The sequence below is a fragment of the Lycorma delicatula genome, chromosome 7, assembly GCF_047948215.1.
Source record: "Lycorma delicatula isolate Av1 chromosome 7, ASM4794821v1, whole genome shotgun sequence".
Classification (NCBI taxonomy): domain Eukaryota; kingdom Metazoa; phylum Arthropoda; class Insecta; order Hemiptera; family Fulgoridae; genus Lycorma; species Lycorma delicatula.
In genome coordinates this window covers 3788230-3800974 of record NC_134461.1, presented here as the reverse complement: position 1 = coordinate 3800974, position 12745 = coordinate 3788230, and the positions used below count along the sequence as shown (strand labels likewise).

Sequence of the window (12745 nt, the reverse complement as noted above, 5' to 3'; positions counted from 1 at the left end):
CCAAAAAAGTTTCAGACAACATTCTGTAGACCAAAGGGCATTATTAAATAAGGATAAAAATAAACAACTGAAGCCGTACTTAATAAATTGTCTCCCATGTAGATCCAAAGTTAAATGTGGTTTCACTGTTTTTGGAATTTGTTATCGACGAATGATCGTGTCAGTTGATGTCACTCTAAAGTAAATAAAAAATAATAATAAATAAATAAAACTAGTAATGAAACGTAATAGAAGTATAAAAAAATTAATATAAAGTAGATTATTTTTGTTTTTATTAAAAATTTATACAAAAAGGAAAGAAAAATTATAATTGTTAAAACATATATCACACTTAAAATTTAAACTGTCTCGATTAAAAATAAATTAATTATTTATCTGGTAAGTTATTAAAAAAGAAAAAAAATAGCTCAGAAAGTAAATAAATAAATATTTTTATGATCATTTCAGATTTTGTATGAATTTTATTAAAAATGAATTGAGGTAAAAGCAAAAATTGTTAGAAAACAGATGAACATTTGCTAGCACATATCAGTTAGAAATTGATTTTTAAATAATTGGTAATAGTTTTACAGTCAAACATCTTTAACAGCTTAAGAAAATATTACTGTTTCACTCCAATTTCAAAATATTTATTTCTTTGTATAAATTTTAAGTAAATAAAAAGAAAATATTAAGAAATATTTTACTTCAAAGATTTGAATAAAAAAAAAATATTTTATGTATTTACTTACTGTTGATTTACATAAATAATACACTAATGGAACAGATATGATTTAAATCCTTTCTGTTATAAATTTTGAATTTAAAATATTCTTTTCTTTACTTTAACTACAATTGTAAAACATTAATTTATTAGATAGCTATTAATTCCAAAAATTTGTTAAGTAAAACAGAACTTTAAGATAGATTTTTTTATTTCATCACCAATAAAAATGCAGTTCTTAATGCTTAGTACAGGTTGTAAAATACTGTAATTATAGAAATTAATAAAATTTAAATTATTTATACAAATTTCTGGTAATGCTGTACTAGTCTCTGTATTAAAAAAAAAACTGCTTATTTATTCTTTATTTATTGTAAGAAATCACTATACATAATGAGTACTGTAATATAAATTCAATTCTGCTATTACTGTTTTTAATTCACATGTTTGACTTAATTTTTTTCAAATTAGAAATGAGTTAAAATACTGGTATTAATTTAATTTAAAGGAATATATCCTTTACATTAAAACCATACTTATAAATGTACAAAATATACAAAGAATTTATTCACTTGCTTAAAAATGAAGTATTCAGTCTTTTTTATTTTTTTTGTTTTAATCAATAAGTTATTTAGCTTGAACAGTTAAATCTAACGGTCGATCTTGTTCTTCTTCCATTGGTGGAGTGATCGCCCGCGTTTGATTGTGAATATTATACATATCCATTACATGATACCTATGATGCGCTTGCCATGTGTTCCACGATATTAAACTGTGATCGTACCACGGCTGTAGGAAACCAGGCCATGCAGGAAACGGTTGTGAGCCAGGTGTTGATAGATATTCATTATTTGAATAATGTTCTTTTACTTGTATCATCTTGTTTTCTATTGTAGGTGATGTTGAAGTTAGGTAATTTTCAGTTGAATTCATAATTTTTGTATTATGATTATCTATTTCCATCAGTTTTGGTGATTCTATATAACAAGAGTAAAAAGAATTATAATTAATAAAAAAAATCAGTTTTGCTTATTACATGTAATTATACTATGTATATTATTTTTTTTAAAGCATTGTACCGCTGTTGTATTGTGTAGATAATATTATTTGACAGTGTAAACATTAAAATCAATCTGTTAGTGACACGGAAAGAAATAGCACTTCCACTTCAGCATTTTTTTTGAGATGATTTCCTACAATATCCCATCGTAAAACGTTAAGTCACTGTCACTTAATCTTGATAAAGTGTCAGTGAAGACACATTACATTTTTAATTTAAAATCCACAGAGTAATGGAGTGATTTTCAAAAACACTATATATTCAGTAAGTGTTCTTGCCTTTATCGAAACAATCTGATAAATAATGTATTAACCGGCAAAAACAATTTTGGCGGTTAATACATTATTTTATTTCAGGTATCAGTTATATGCTGTGCATCCAAGATCAGTTAAAAAGCTTCTTTTTTTAATTTACATTTTGGTTTTACGGTATGTAAATCATGTTAAGATTAGAAATAAAAAGTATGCAGTACATTTATTCGTAATAAAATCAGTTGATGTATAAATTAAAATTATGGTTTTCAGAACATATGTTAACATCATCAGATTTACTATTTCATTGATATTCCATTCCAAACTGAAAATAAAGGCAGTAATGAACTCAGTTCCTGTGTACTGTTGTAACAATGTGTTGAAATGAGTCATAGTGACTGTATTTTGTCTCAAAAGACATATTGTAAAAACATTAAGATTGAAAGCTAAAATGAAAAAAAAAAATTATATATATATATATATATAATTAATTAACTCCTATAATTAAGGAGTTACAGTATATTCTACAAGCTACTCTATGCAAAGTTATCTTTAAATTTTGACAAAATGGTTACAAAAACTAATAATTACGTTTGAAAAATTATTTTATACAGTAAATAAGCCAGGAATAATAAAAGAAAAATTAAAATATATTTTATATATACATTTTGTTTGTTGTTTGATTGGTGTGGAGTGTAATAAGTTCATCTGATTTTTATTGACAGTGAATGGACTAAAAAACCCATGAATATTTCATGGGTTTATTCATGGAATTATTCATTTATGACATTGTACTGATATGGTGTACAGTTCAAAAATCAGTCTTTTATCTTTTAATATTGTGGATTGTAGTAAAAACACCAAAATTGATATTCATGACTATGATATATGAATAATAACATATTCTCCTTGTGATGAACTTTTACATATATACAGCATGAATGGATTGTACTTGAGGTGTCACACATGTGCAAAATAGTTGTCCATCTGGAGGAGAAAAGAAAAAAGTGGAGGTGATGTTATATCAAAGAATCTTGTGAAAAGGTATATCTTATCAGTAGAATTTAGTTGTAAGAAAATGTATATGTAAATAAACAAAATGTTTACTAAAAGAAATGAAAATGATGAATATTTACCTGTTTCATTTACTGATGTCGTCTGCACAGTAGGAAAGTGGCGATAAGTTTTCACATGTTTCCTTAACGAGCTAGGATCAGTGTATCGTTTAGGACAACCAGGAACTTTGCACACGTACGGTTTGTCAACAAAATGAGTTCTGGTATGCTTAAATCTATCGCTAGAATTTGAATATGCTTTGCCACAACCTGGTACTGGACATACATAAGGTCTTTCACCTGTAATGAAATAAATAAATTGATCATCGATGTAAATTTAGTTACTATTAAATTGATATAATTTTATATTATTACCTTTTATGACCGCATAGGATCACTTTAGTCAGTCCATTGTCCAAGTCTCTTCAATGGGACTGTTTGGGCATGTGGTACTCCCAGTATTTTTTCTTACATTTCGATCTTTGTGCCCTTTCTAGTATTGAAAATGTTCGTGTTGTGAGTTTTTTCTTGTGAGTGTGAAGCAAGTGTTTTGTTCTTGATTTCCTTGTTTAATTTTATCTTACCTGTGGTTTCTAATGGTGTAAGACCAATTTCCCTCAGATCCTCTCTTATTTCTCTGATCCATCTGCATCCTGTCTTGGTGTTTTTTGAGTCGAGATTGTACTGTACTAGCTGTTTTAGAATTCTCGAATCTTGCATGTTCATGATATATCTAAAGAATCTGCAGAATAAAAGTCTCCAAAAGCATGGTACAAATGATGGGTTCTAACTCTTTGTTGCGCATAATCCACCACTGCCTGTTTTTCTGCAACTTTTTATCGATGCAGGTTCTTCCAATTCTTTCGATTTTCTGGAGTCTGTCTGTTCGTTGTTTATTTCAGAGTGTTTCTGCTGCATTAATGGCTTCTGGTTTCATAACTGAATTGTAGCATCTTATTTTTGTATTTATTGATAGTGTACCAGATTAATTTTTGAGCTTTAGCTAGTTTATTTCTTCTTATTATATATTATTTACCAACTATTGAATTTTATGTTGGGCAGACGGCCTGCTATGGTTATTAGCCATTATTAAAGAGCCAAGATCATGCAATTACCTCTACAAATACTATTACATCTAGAATCATTTAATTGTGGAATTTTAACCAAACTGATTTTTATTTATTTTTACATATATAGGATCGCTTTTGTTGTTGTTTTATATTTTCTTCTTAAGCTTTTATTTTCCAACATGCCACTCTCTGAGATGTTTCAAGTATTATGAAATTTTGCATAGGGCCCACCAACATTTGATAAACATTTGGTTAAATTATTGCGCATGAAAATCTTAGAATTTAATATCAATAACATTAATATTAACTGCATAAAGTGGAAATGCTATTCAATGAAGATATGAGTGAGTGATTTTAGCTTAGTTGGGTATGTGATGCGTATAAGACATACAAGCACAGTTCAAAAGTAAGGGCTGATGAGTTATAATTAGCGATTGGACAATGATTGGTTCGCACATGTGCAGTAACTTTAAGTGGTCTGTTGGACAAATAACTGCCATATTGCCATCAGTTCATAGTTCTTTGCCTTTGCAAAACAGTAGGTTAAAATGAGTGCGGTAATATCAAATCCCACCAGTTGTGAAGATCGATCGGCGATTAGATTTCTAAATGCAAGATGATATAATGCTGCTGAAATTCACAGTTAGTTGTGTGAAATATATGGGCTTACTGTAATGAGTGACGGAAACGTGAGACATGATGTTGTGTGTTTACATGTCTTGCCGCACTGTTCAAACCATCAACAAGTTGAATTTTGAGATACTGGAACACCCACCCTACAGCCCAGATCTTGCTTCCTCTAACTTTCAAACATTTAATAGACCTTTTTAAGGAAGGTAGACTCTTACAATCAATGTAAAAAAGGACTTTGTGGTTTGAGTTTGATGTATTGTGAGAAAAGAAACGAGGAGATCCCAGTAACCTATACTGCATCATATCAAGTAATTATTGTTCTAAAAGTTTATTTTTGTATTGAAGTTAAGTCAAATTAGAAATGTTTACTATATTACTCTCTCTTGTTAAGAGAACGGTTTCTCCTAACTATTACATTGGATTTATACCTAGTATATATTTTTTATTTTAAGAGTACCATCTAATAAATGCACGCTCATATAATAGAGATGAGCATTTAAATTTCAAAAAAATAGCTCAATTTTTAAATGAATTTCAATCACACCAGTGATACCAACCAATCTCCAGATCAGATGATAGTTATATAGTGAATATTATGTTTTTGCACCAAAGCAACTGCTAATTTCCAATTTTTTCCTTCATACATGAAATAAAAAAGTCTTATTGAGTCGTGTACTAACCGGTATGAGATCTTGCATGAATTTTAAGATTTTCTGCTCTGCTGAAACTTTTATCGCATTGAAAACAGTGGTGTGGTTTCTCATTTGTATGAGTGCGAACATGGACTAGCATTTTATACCTAGCAACAGAAGGTAAATATTAGTAAAACATGTAATTAATTAAATTTAAACATTAATTTTAAAATATTTAATTAGTTAAATTTGAACATCTACTTAATGTAATTTTAATAGAGCATGTATTGAATAAACTTTAACTGCTATATTTTATTAGTGAATGTGAGCAAACTAATAAACTATGCATTTAAACATAGATACAGATACAACGTATACCTAATAAGATAAAATAATAATTTTCATAATTAAAACTAGTTTTCATTCAACGATATAAAAATTAAATTTTATTATCTAGAAATAAACAGCCTTTCTTTAAAAAAATTAATAATAAAAATGAAAATTTATTTCAAAGATCACAAAAGATAGGTATTATAACTATTTAACTGTAATTTACAGGTCTCATTATTACTGGAATGTGTAAAGTGCAGACGCTTTTAAATAAAAAGATATTAGATAAGGGCATTGTCATTCCAGCAAATACGTAATGGCTGAATGATTTATAATTCGGCAGGTGTTAACATAACACGGTTAAAGGAATGTTCGAGATTATTTCTTACGAACCCTAAGTTTGTTCTTGAGTTACTCCTAGAGGTAAAGGAATTTTTGTTACGGCAAAAAAAATATATTTAATTTCATAGATTAATAACTTCTGCTTCCATTCTAAGTAAAAATGCCCTCATCTCACAACAGGTAGTGGACAGGATTGATGCACTTCTCCCTGAAGGTTGAAGTTATCCTATTCTCTGGATGGGATTATTCATTTTGTTCAGTGCCGCTGAGTTGTGGAGGTTTGTAGAGCCAGGATGCTTAATAGGGGTGGTTTTATAAGGATTTTTCTGAAGAGTCTTGTTTCCTGTCTAGTAATGAAATGAATTTTGTGATGATTTAAATTCTGAAATGATAGCAGCGTAACCGTGTCATGATTTGCTTTGCAGAAACAGAACACTTGTCTGAACCGGTGATAGATGATACTTCAAAGTTGACAGTAGCTAGTGATTTATAGTTTTAAATACTGTTGTTTTATACAGGTACATTTCAGGAATTAAATTGTCACATCAGTTTGAATCAGATACAAGATTTGATGCTTGTGTAATTTTATTTTGGTTTATGATCTACTTTTGTTTATTTTCTGTCATATAGAAGGTAACTTCTCAGAAGAGAATTGTTAATTATAAAAAATAGAAAATTCCTTATATATTATTAATAAGATAAACTTACCTTGCATTGAAACCTCTATCTCCACGAGAACAGCCTTCCCATCCGCAGTAAAATAAATTGTTATGACCGGCTACTGCATGAGTATGTGTAACATGTGTTGCTAACATCTCTAAATGAGGAAACCATTGTCCACATTTTACCCATCTAAAAAAACAAAAATTGAAACATAATGTCTGATGTACAGATCAAAATTATTTTGTTGATTTGTATTAACAGAATTAATGTTACTTAGTAATCAAAAAGATTGGTAATTCTTAAACGGTGTTTACAGCCGAGCAATTATTGATTGTCTTGTTTGGCTATTGAATTAATCATCATCCTACAAGTAAGCTTTAGATCCAGAAAGCAACACCCATACCCCCATTTTAAAAAATCTAATAACCAAATCTTATAGGTGTCACAGATCCCTTATATGGCTATTGTTAGCTTAAGTAACATATACATTGAATAAAGGAGGATATTATAAAATAGAAATCTTATTATATCTAATTTTTAATTGTAAGATGATTAGTACTTACCGACATCTAATTGAAGTTCTTTGGTTATTAATGTCAATCTGAGAGATATCAACTCCGATTAAATCTAGACTCGATATACTCCCTTCACTGTCACTCTGGAATAGCATATAAAACGTTTTATTAATTTTACTCTTGTCTAGAAAACTCACAATTTATTTAAAAATAAAAATTTTGTAGTTACAATTATACTGTTTTGTAATTAATAAGTTATCAATTTAGAGATAAAAATATGTGTTGAACCTGTATTTGATTACTTGATGTTCGTACCAAACCTGGTTGTTCAGAATTTAATGAAAGAATATTAATTTTTTAGACCAGCCATTATCTCTATTCAATGAGTCAATTATGTTAGTTATGTATGTTTCTGAATTTTTAAATCATCAGCTACTATTCTGTAAGACATTTAAGAATTCATCTCTTATGCTGTTGTATATATTTATATTATTTTATTTCCTTTTGTAATTTTAAATTGCCGATAACATTAATCGGCAAAACAAAATAATTACATTTTAATTAAATACCTCGCTTAACACAATAGTGCTCTTGAGAATGCCCTTGTCAACAATTCTTTTTAATTAAAATGCATAAAAATATTATTCACTATTATGAATAAAATTTACAATCCTTAATTCTCTTATAGTAATTTTTATACAAACATCTGATGACGGGAATCCTTGGAAGCACTACTAAATTAAGTAGGGTATGTAATAATAAAACCTTACTTTTCCTTTTGTTATGTTATTATTATCAGTAATATACTCTCTTTCTCGTTTGCTTTCTCCTCTCTCTCTCTCTCTGTATGTGTGTGTGTGTGTGTGTGTGTGTGTGTGAGCACGCGCATGTACTTGAATTTTATTTTTTCTTATTTAATGTTATATGAATAAAAAATTTTACCAGGATAAAAATTGGGAACAGTTTTTTCCCTGAATATCGCAGTGTAGTTCCCACCTATTTCTCAGTGAATCACAGGTTTTACACATATGTTAACATTGTCTCATGATGATAACAACAAATTTTTATCCCTAATTAAGGATAAAGAATTTAATCGGAATATTTTTAAATTAAATAATAGGAGGCTCTTTCCATTATTTGCAGGTCAATTTTAAATGAAATAAAATTTGTAATATAAGCATTTAAATTATGTAGCTTTGGTCAAGAACAATTTTTTTTGTTGGAAAAATGTTTATCCTTATTTTTTATTCTGGGTTTTTTTTTTATAAAACCCTGTTTACATAGAATTTATGAAAATTACATTAAATTTGATAAGTAAATGCTGTTAACTGAAAATCAGAGCGGTACATGACAGTTCAACTTTAGTTTTGTTCTTAAAATTATGAAAATGAAATAAAAGTAGAGAATCGATTTTATATTAAAGTTTCCGGTATATAAACATTAAATTAAGTTACCTTTTGCAGTATAGTATGAATGACCATGTTTAACGCTGTGATAAATAAAAGATTAGTTGCCACTACTCATACGATATGTGTGTTTTAAAGCTAACTGAAATACTGTTAAAACTTATATACTGTCTCAATTACTTACATATGTAATATATATTGTTATTGTGTTGGTGGGGAGGGATGTGTGTCTGTTTGCTGGCCTCTGTTATCACATGCTTTACAAATGCCAGATAAGAATTAAATGATCCATCTATAATCTAACTACAAAAAAATGTTTTTAATACTAGTTTTGTGTGTGTTAGTATGCATGTGTGTGAGTTTGAATATTGTAGCGAGTGTTAATCACCGTTATTAGTTTTCTTTTACCAGACAACAGAAATCATCTTATAAATATTGTGCGCATTTTTAAAACACCTGTTATGTTAATATTGATTTAAGTAACACTTACTATTTATATACATATTCATCGTGATAATGTTTTTTTGTACGTTAAAAGCGAGTTTATCATGGATTCCATATGATCTTTTACTTGTAATTCTTGAAGGGCTCATCAGATTCTTGTGAAATTTTGTGCACAGCATTTTTTAGTCGTGTTAAAAAATGATCTAAATGATCTAATGATGTAACTCATTCAGAAACTGCTTTTATGTAAAACATACCAGTTACATTACCCGACTTTCATCTCAAATTCACATTGACTACTTGAAAGCCAAAATTTCAAAAATATTTAGAACCCTGCTTGAAATCTAAAAAAAATATTGTATTTTTATAGCAAAATTAAAAATAGAACTTTTATTTGCGATCAGTGTCAGATAAAAATATGCGTATATATTAATGTAAGATAGATTTCAGTTGGGTTTAACAAGTGGTAAGTTACATTAAAATTGGTAGACTCCTTGTGCATGAATCCAGGATCAACACGAATTAAAATAATAGCTTAGTTCAATTAAGTTTGGTATGAAGCACAAATACACGGTGGCGCAGAGAAACAGAAAAATTTTAAATAAAAAGAAAAAATTAAAATTATAACCTTTATTGGATATCGAAAAAATCTACAAGAGTGAAAATTTCAATATGCATTATTTAAAAAAAATTATTTTCCTTAAGTGCTGTCCATTTTTGCGTACGCATTCACTAAGTCGATTCTGAAAATTTTTCACGGTGTGGCGCAGTGTATTCTCTGGGACGATGGTGATTTTCTCTTCAATTCGTGTTTTGAGCGGGGCAATTTGTGTTTTTATCTGATACACAACGATCTTCAGATGTCCCCCGTGAAAAGAAGTCGCAGACTGAAAGGTTTGGAAACCAGGGGCGGCCAAGTGATGTTAGCAGTCCTTGAAATTATGCAACCCCCAAACAAAGTCTCACTGTGCCGTAAATGTGTCGGGCAATGTGCAAAGCGGCTCTGTCTTGTTGAAAACCTGGTTTTCTGAAGATCAAGATTTGGAAGAGAATAGAGCGTAGGAGCGAAAAATGCCTCTAGCATGTCAACATAATGTTGAGACGTCACAGTGACAGTAGAGCTCCCTTCATCTTCGAAAAAGTAAGGACCTATCACCCCACACTATACAGTGAGTTTAGCACTGTGTAACTGACGCTGCTAAAGTCGAGTGGAGTTTGTTTGTGCCCGGTAAAGGAAGTTCAGCTTATCACGTATCCCTTTAAGCGATAACGGGATTCATCTGACATCAAAGATTTTCAATAAAGTTAGCGTTCTCGTCGATTTAAGAAAACGCAATACACAATCGTTAGGTTTCAGTTCTTGGACGATTTAAATCTTTTAAGGATGAAATATCAGGTTATGGAGTATTCTTTGCACTCTTCGACGTCCGAGCTCCAATGGCGAGGCAATTTTCGCACCGAACAGCTACAGCTTTCACGACATCAATGTTTTCTGGCTTACGTACTGACAATAAACGCCCGCTAGATTTTTTTCCAAAGCCGAACCGGTCTCTTCAAAGTTACGAACCCGAGTTTTGATTGCGTGTGAAGAAGGAATTTGACCGCGGGGCGGGATCTCATAGACTTGCCGAAACACTCTTTGTGCGGCTGTCATACTGCCACCGTGTCGGTAAAACGCCCTTACCGCAACGGTACGCTCTCCATCATTCCACAGCTCCATCGCAACTAAATGTCCGATACTGCTCTACAGTTTAACGTCTTGTTCACCTACAGGGCTGCCAACATCAAATTCAAAATTTGCCGTTTCTCTGCGCCAACCTGTATGAATGAAGACAAGTGATTTTGAACAAAATTTCAGTTTTATTTATATAGAATAAAAATCGATTACAAAATGAAAAAAAAATTAATAATAAAAACGTATGCGTGTTTATTAGAAACGATAAACTAAATAAAACGCAATCGATTTTACGTGTAGATTAATTTCTTTGAAGTAGAGGGCAGTGTACCCTATGTGTTGTATTATTTTTAAAACAAAAACTGTACATTATTTTGTCGCTTTGTACGCTGTACCGATCTTTTTATAATAGTTGTACGTGAAAAGCACCAAAGTGTAAGAAACCTGGTCAGAGTAACCGTGTCCGAGAGTTATTATTTATATAACCAGTGTAGCCGATATAGTTGAATATAACCTGCATTTCAGTCGGGTTTGCGTAACTTTTTCTGTACGCAACAGTATTCTTAGCGAAGATGGTGATCGCTTCTTGCTTTCCCTAGTAAACCTGGAATAGAATGCTTATATTATTAAGTTAATAATGAAACTATTTATCCCTCACCAGATCACCTACAACGTAAAGTTTGGTTACGCCACTTAGCAGACAAGCGCATTAATAATAAAGCGTTAGAATAAGCGGATAACTAAGGAAAGAGAGTATAAATGGAATATAATTAACTAAAAATTCTAGCGAGGAAGTAAATTTTTGGTTAAATTGTAAACCGCATTCCTTATAACCTGACGATTCCTCGATGCCTTAAACATCTTGAAAAGCAGCAAAATAAAAATCGAATGCCGTAAGATAAATTGACAACAGTTAAAGCCTCGTTTAATGAACCGGACCCGTAGATCGCTGAAGTTAAACGAAAGTTTCAAAAATTGAAAGTTAATTGTACTACGAGTTTCAAAAAAAAAATGTTGCAAACGCAACTTTATTACCCGTTATCGTTCTAATTTTTTTGTTATCAAATAACGTTATTATAGATTTCAACGAAACTTATACTAAAAGTTAAATGTAACCACGATTACGTTTGGTTATCCAGATCTAAAAACAAAATCGAGTTTTAAAGCTATTAAATATGTTTTAACTTCGGCTAACGGTAATGAATCACAAATAAAATGAAAGAGTAACTCTTACAGTTTTTCCGTTCAAGGGTTAATTTCACCTTTCGTCACGTCGCACACATACGACCGATGTGAGAGTTCGTCCCGTACTCTCCTTACCTGCGTGCCTAGAACGATGGAAGCGACAGCTACTTCAATCGTTTACTTCAAATCGGGTGCGTTGCAAGTAACGCAGGCGCGTACGCAAGATTCTTTATAAAACTCCGTAGAAAAAAAATTACAACGGATCAGATCGGTTGACCTTGGAGCTCATGGCAAAGAAGTTGTAATCGGGTCCGTGCCGACCGGTCAGAGTTTAGGGAAAACGTCATCCAAATGTATGCAGCACGTTCATATAAACGACTCTGCTTCGACGAAAAATAACGGCCCGTAAACTTTCCGTCGAAATATTCCGCAGAAAGCGTTTAATCCGGGGTCCTTTTCGCAGTTTAAGAGTAAATGGGGATTTTCTGACTGCAGTTACGGACATTATGCGTTCTAACTTTTCCGCTAAGATGGAATGTCGACTCGTCACTAAACGCAATACGAAGAAGAAAGTCGTCATCTTCATGCTGCATTTCGATTGCGAAGTGCACGCACAAATTAGTCGGTACAAGAGCTGTAAACGGTATCTGTAATCGTTAACTTAAAACACGCTACGCTTTCATCACCGGCATCGTTAGTTCGCTGCCGGTCTTTCTAATAGATTTTTTAGGACTAAGCAGGAAAGATTCCCGACAAATTCGACGATTTCTTCAGACACCCT

At 31.0% G+C, this 12745-nt stretch overlaps 1 protein-coding gene across 1 annotated transcript; it reads right to left on the bottom strand.

Annotated features, from left to right (window-relative positions):
- Window positions 1–250: 250 nt before the first annotated feature.
- LOC142327750 (uncharacterized) lies at window positions 251–8855 on the bottom strand. The gene is made up of 6 exons (XM_075371054.1): window positions 8709–8855; window positions 7303–7397; window positions 6785–6928; window positions 5453–5571; window positions 3151–3369; window positions 251–1680 (listed from the first exon to the last, which is right to left on the bottom strand). The coding sequence occupies exons 1-6, from the start codon at window positions 8733–8735 to the stop codon at window positions 1331–1333; spliced, it is 954 nt and encodes a 317-aa protein (XP_075227169.1). The 5' UTR covers window positions 8736–8855; the 3' UTR covers window positions 251–1330.
- Window positions 8856–12745: the final 3890 nt, after the last annotated feature.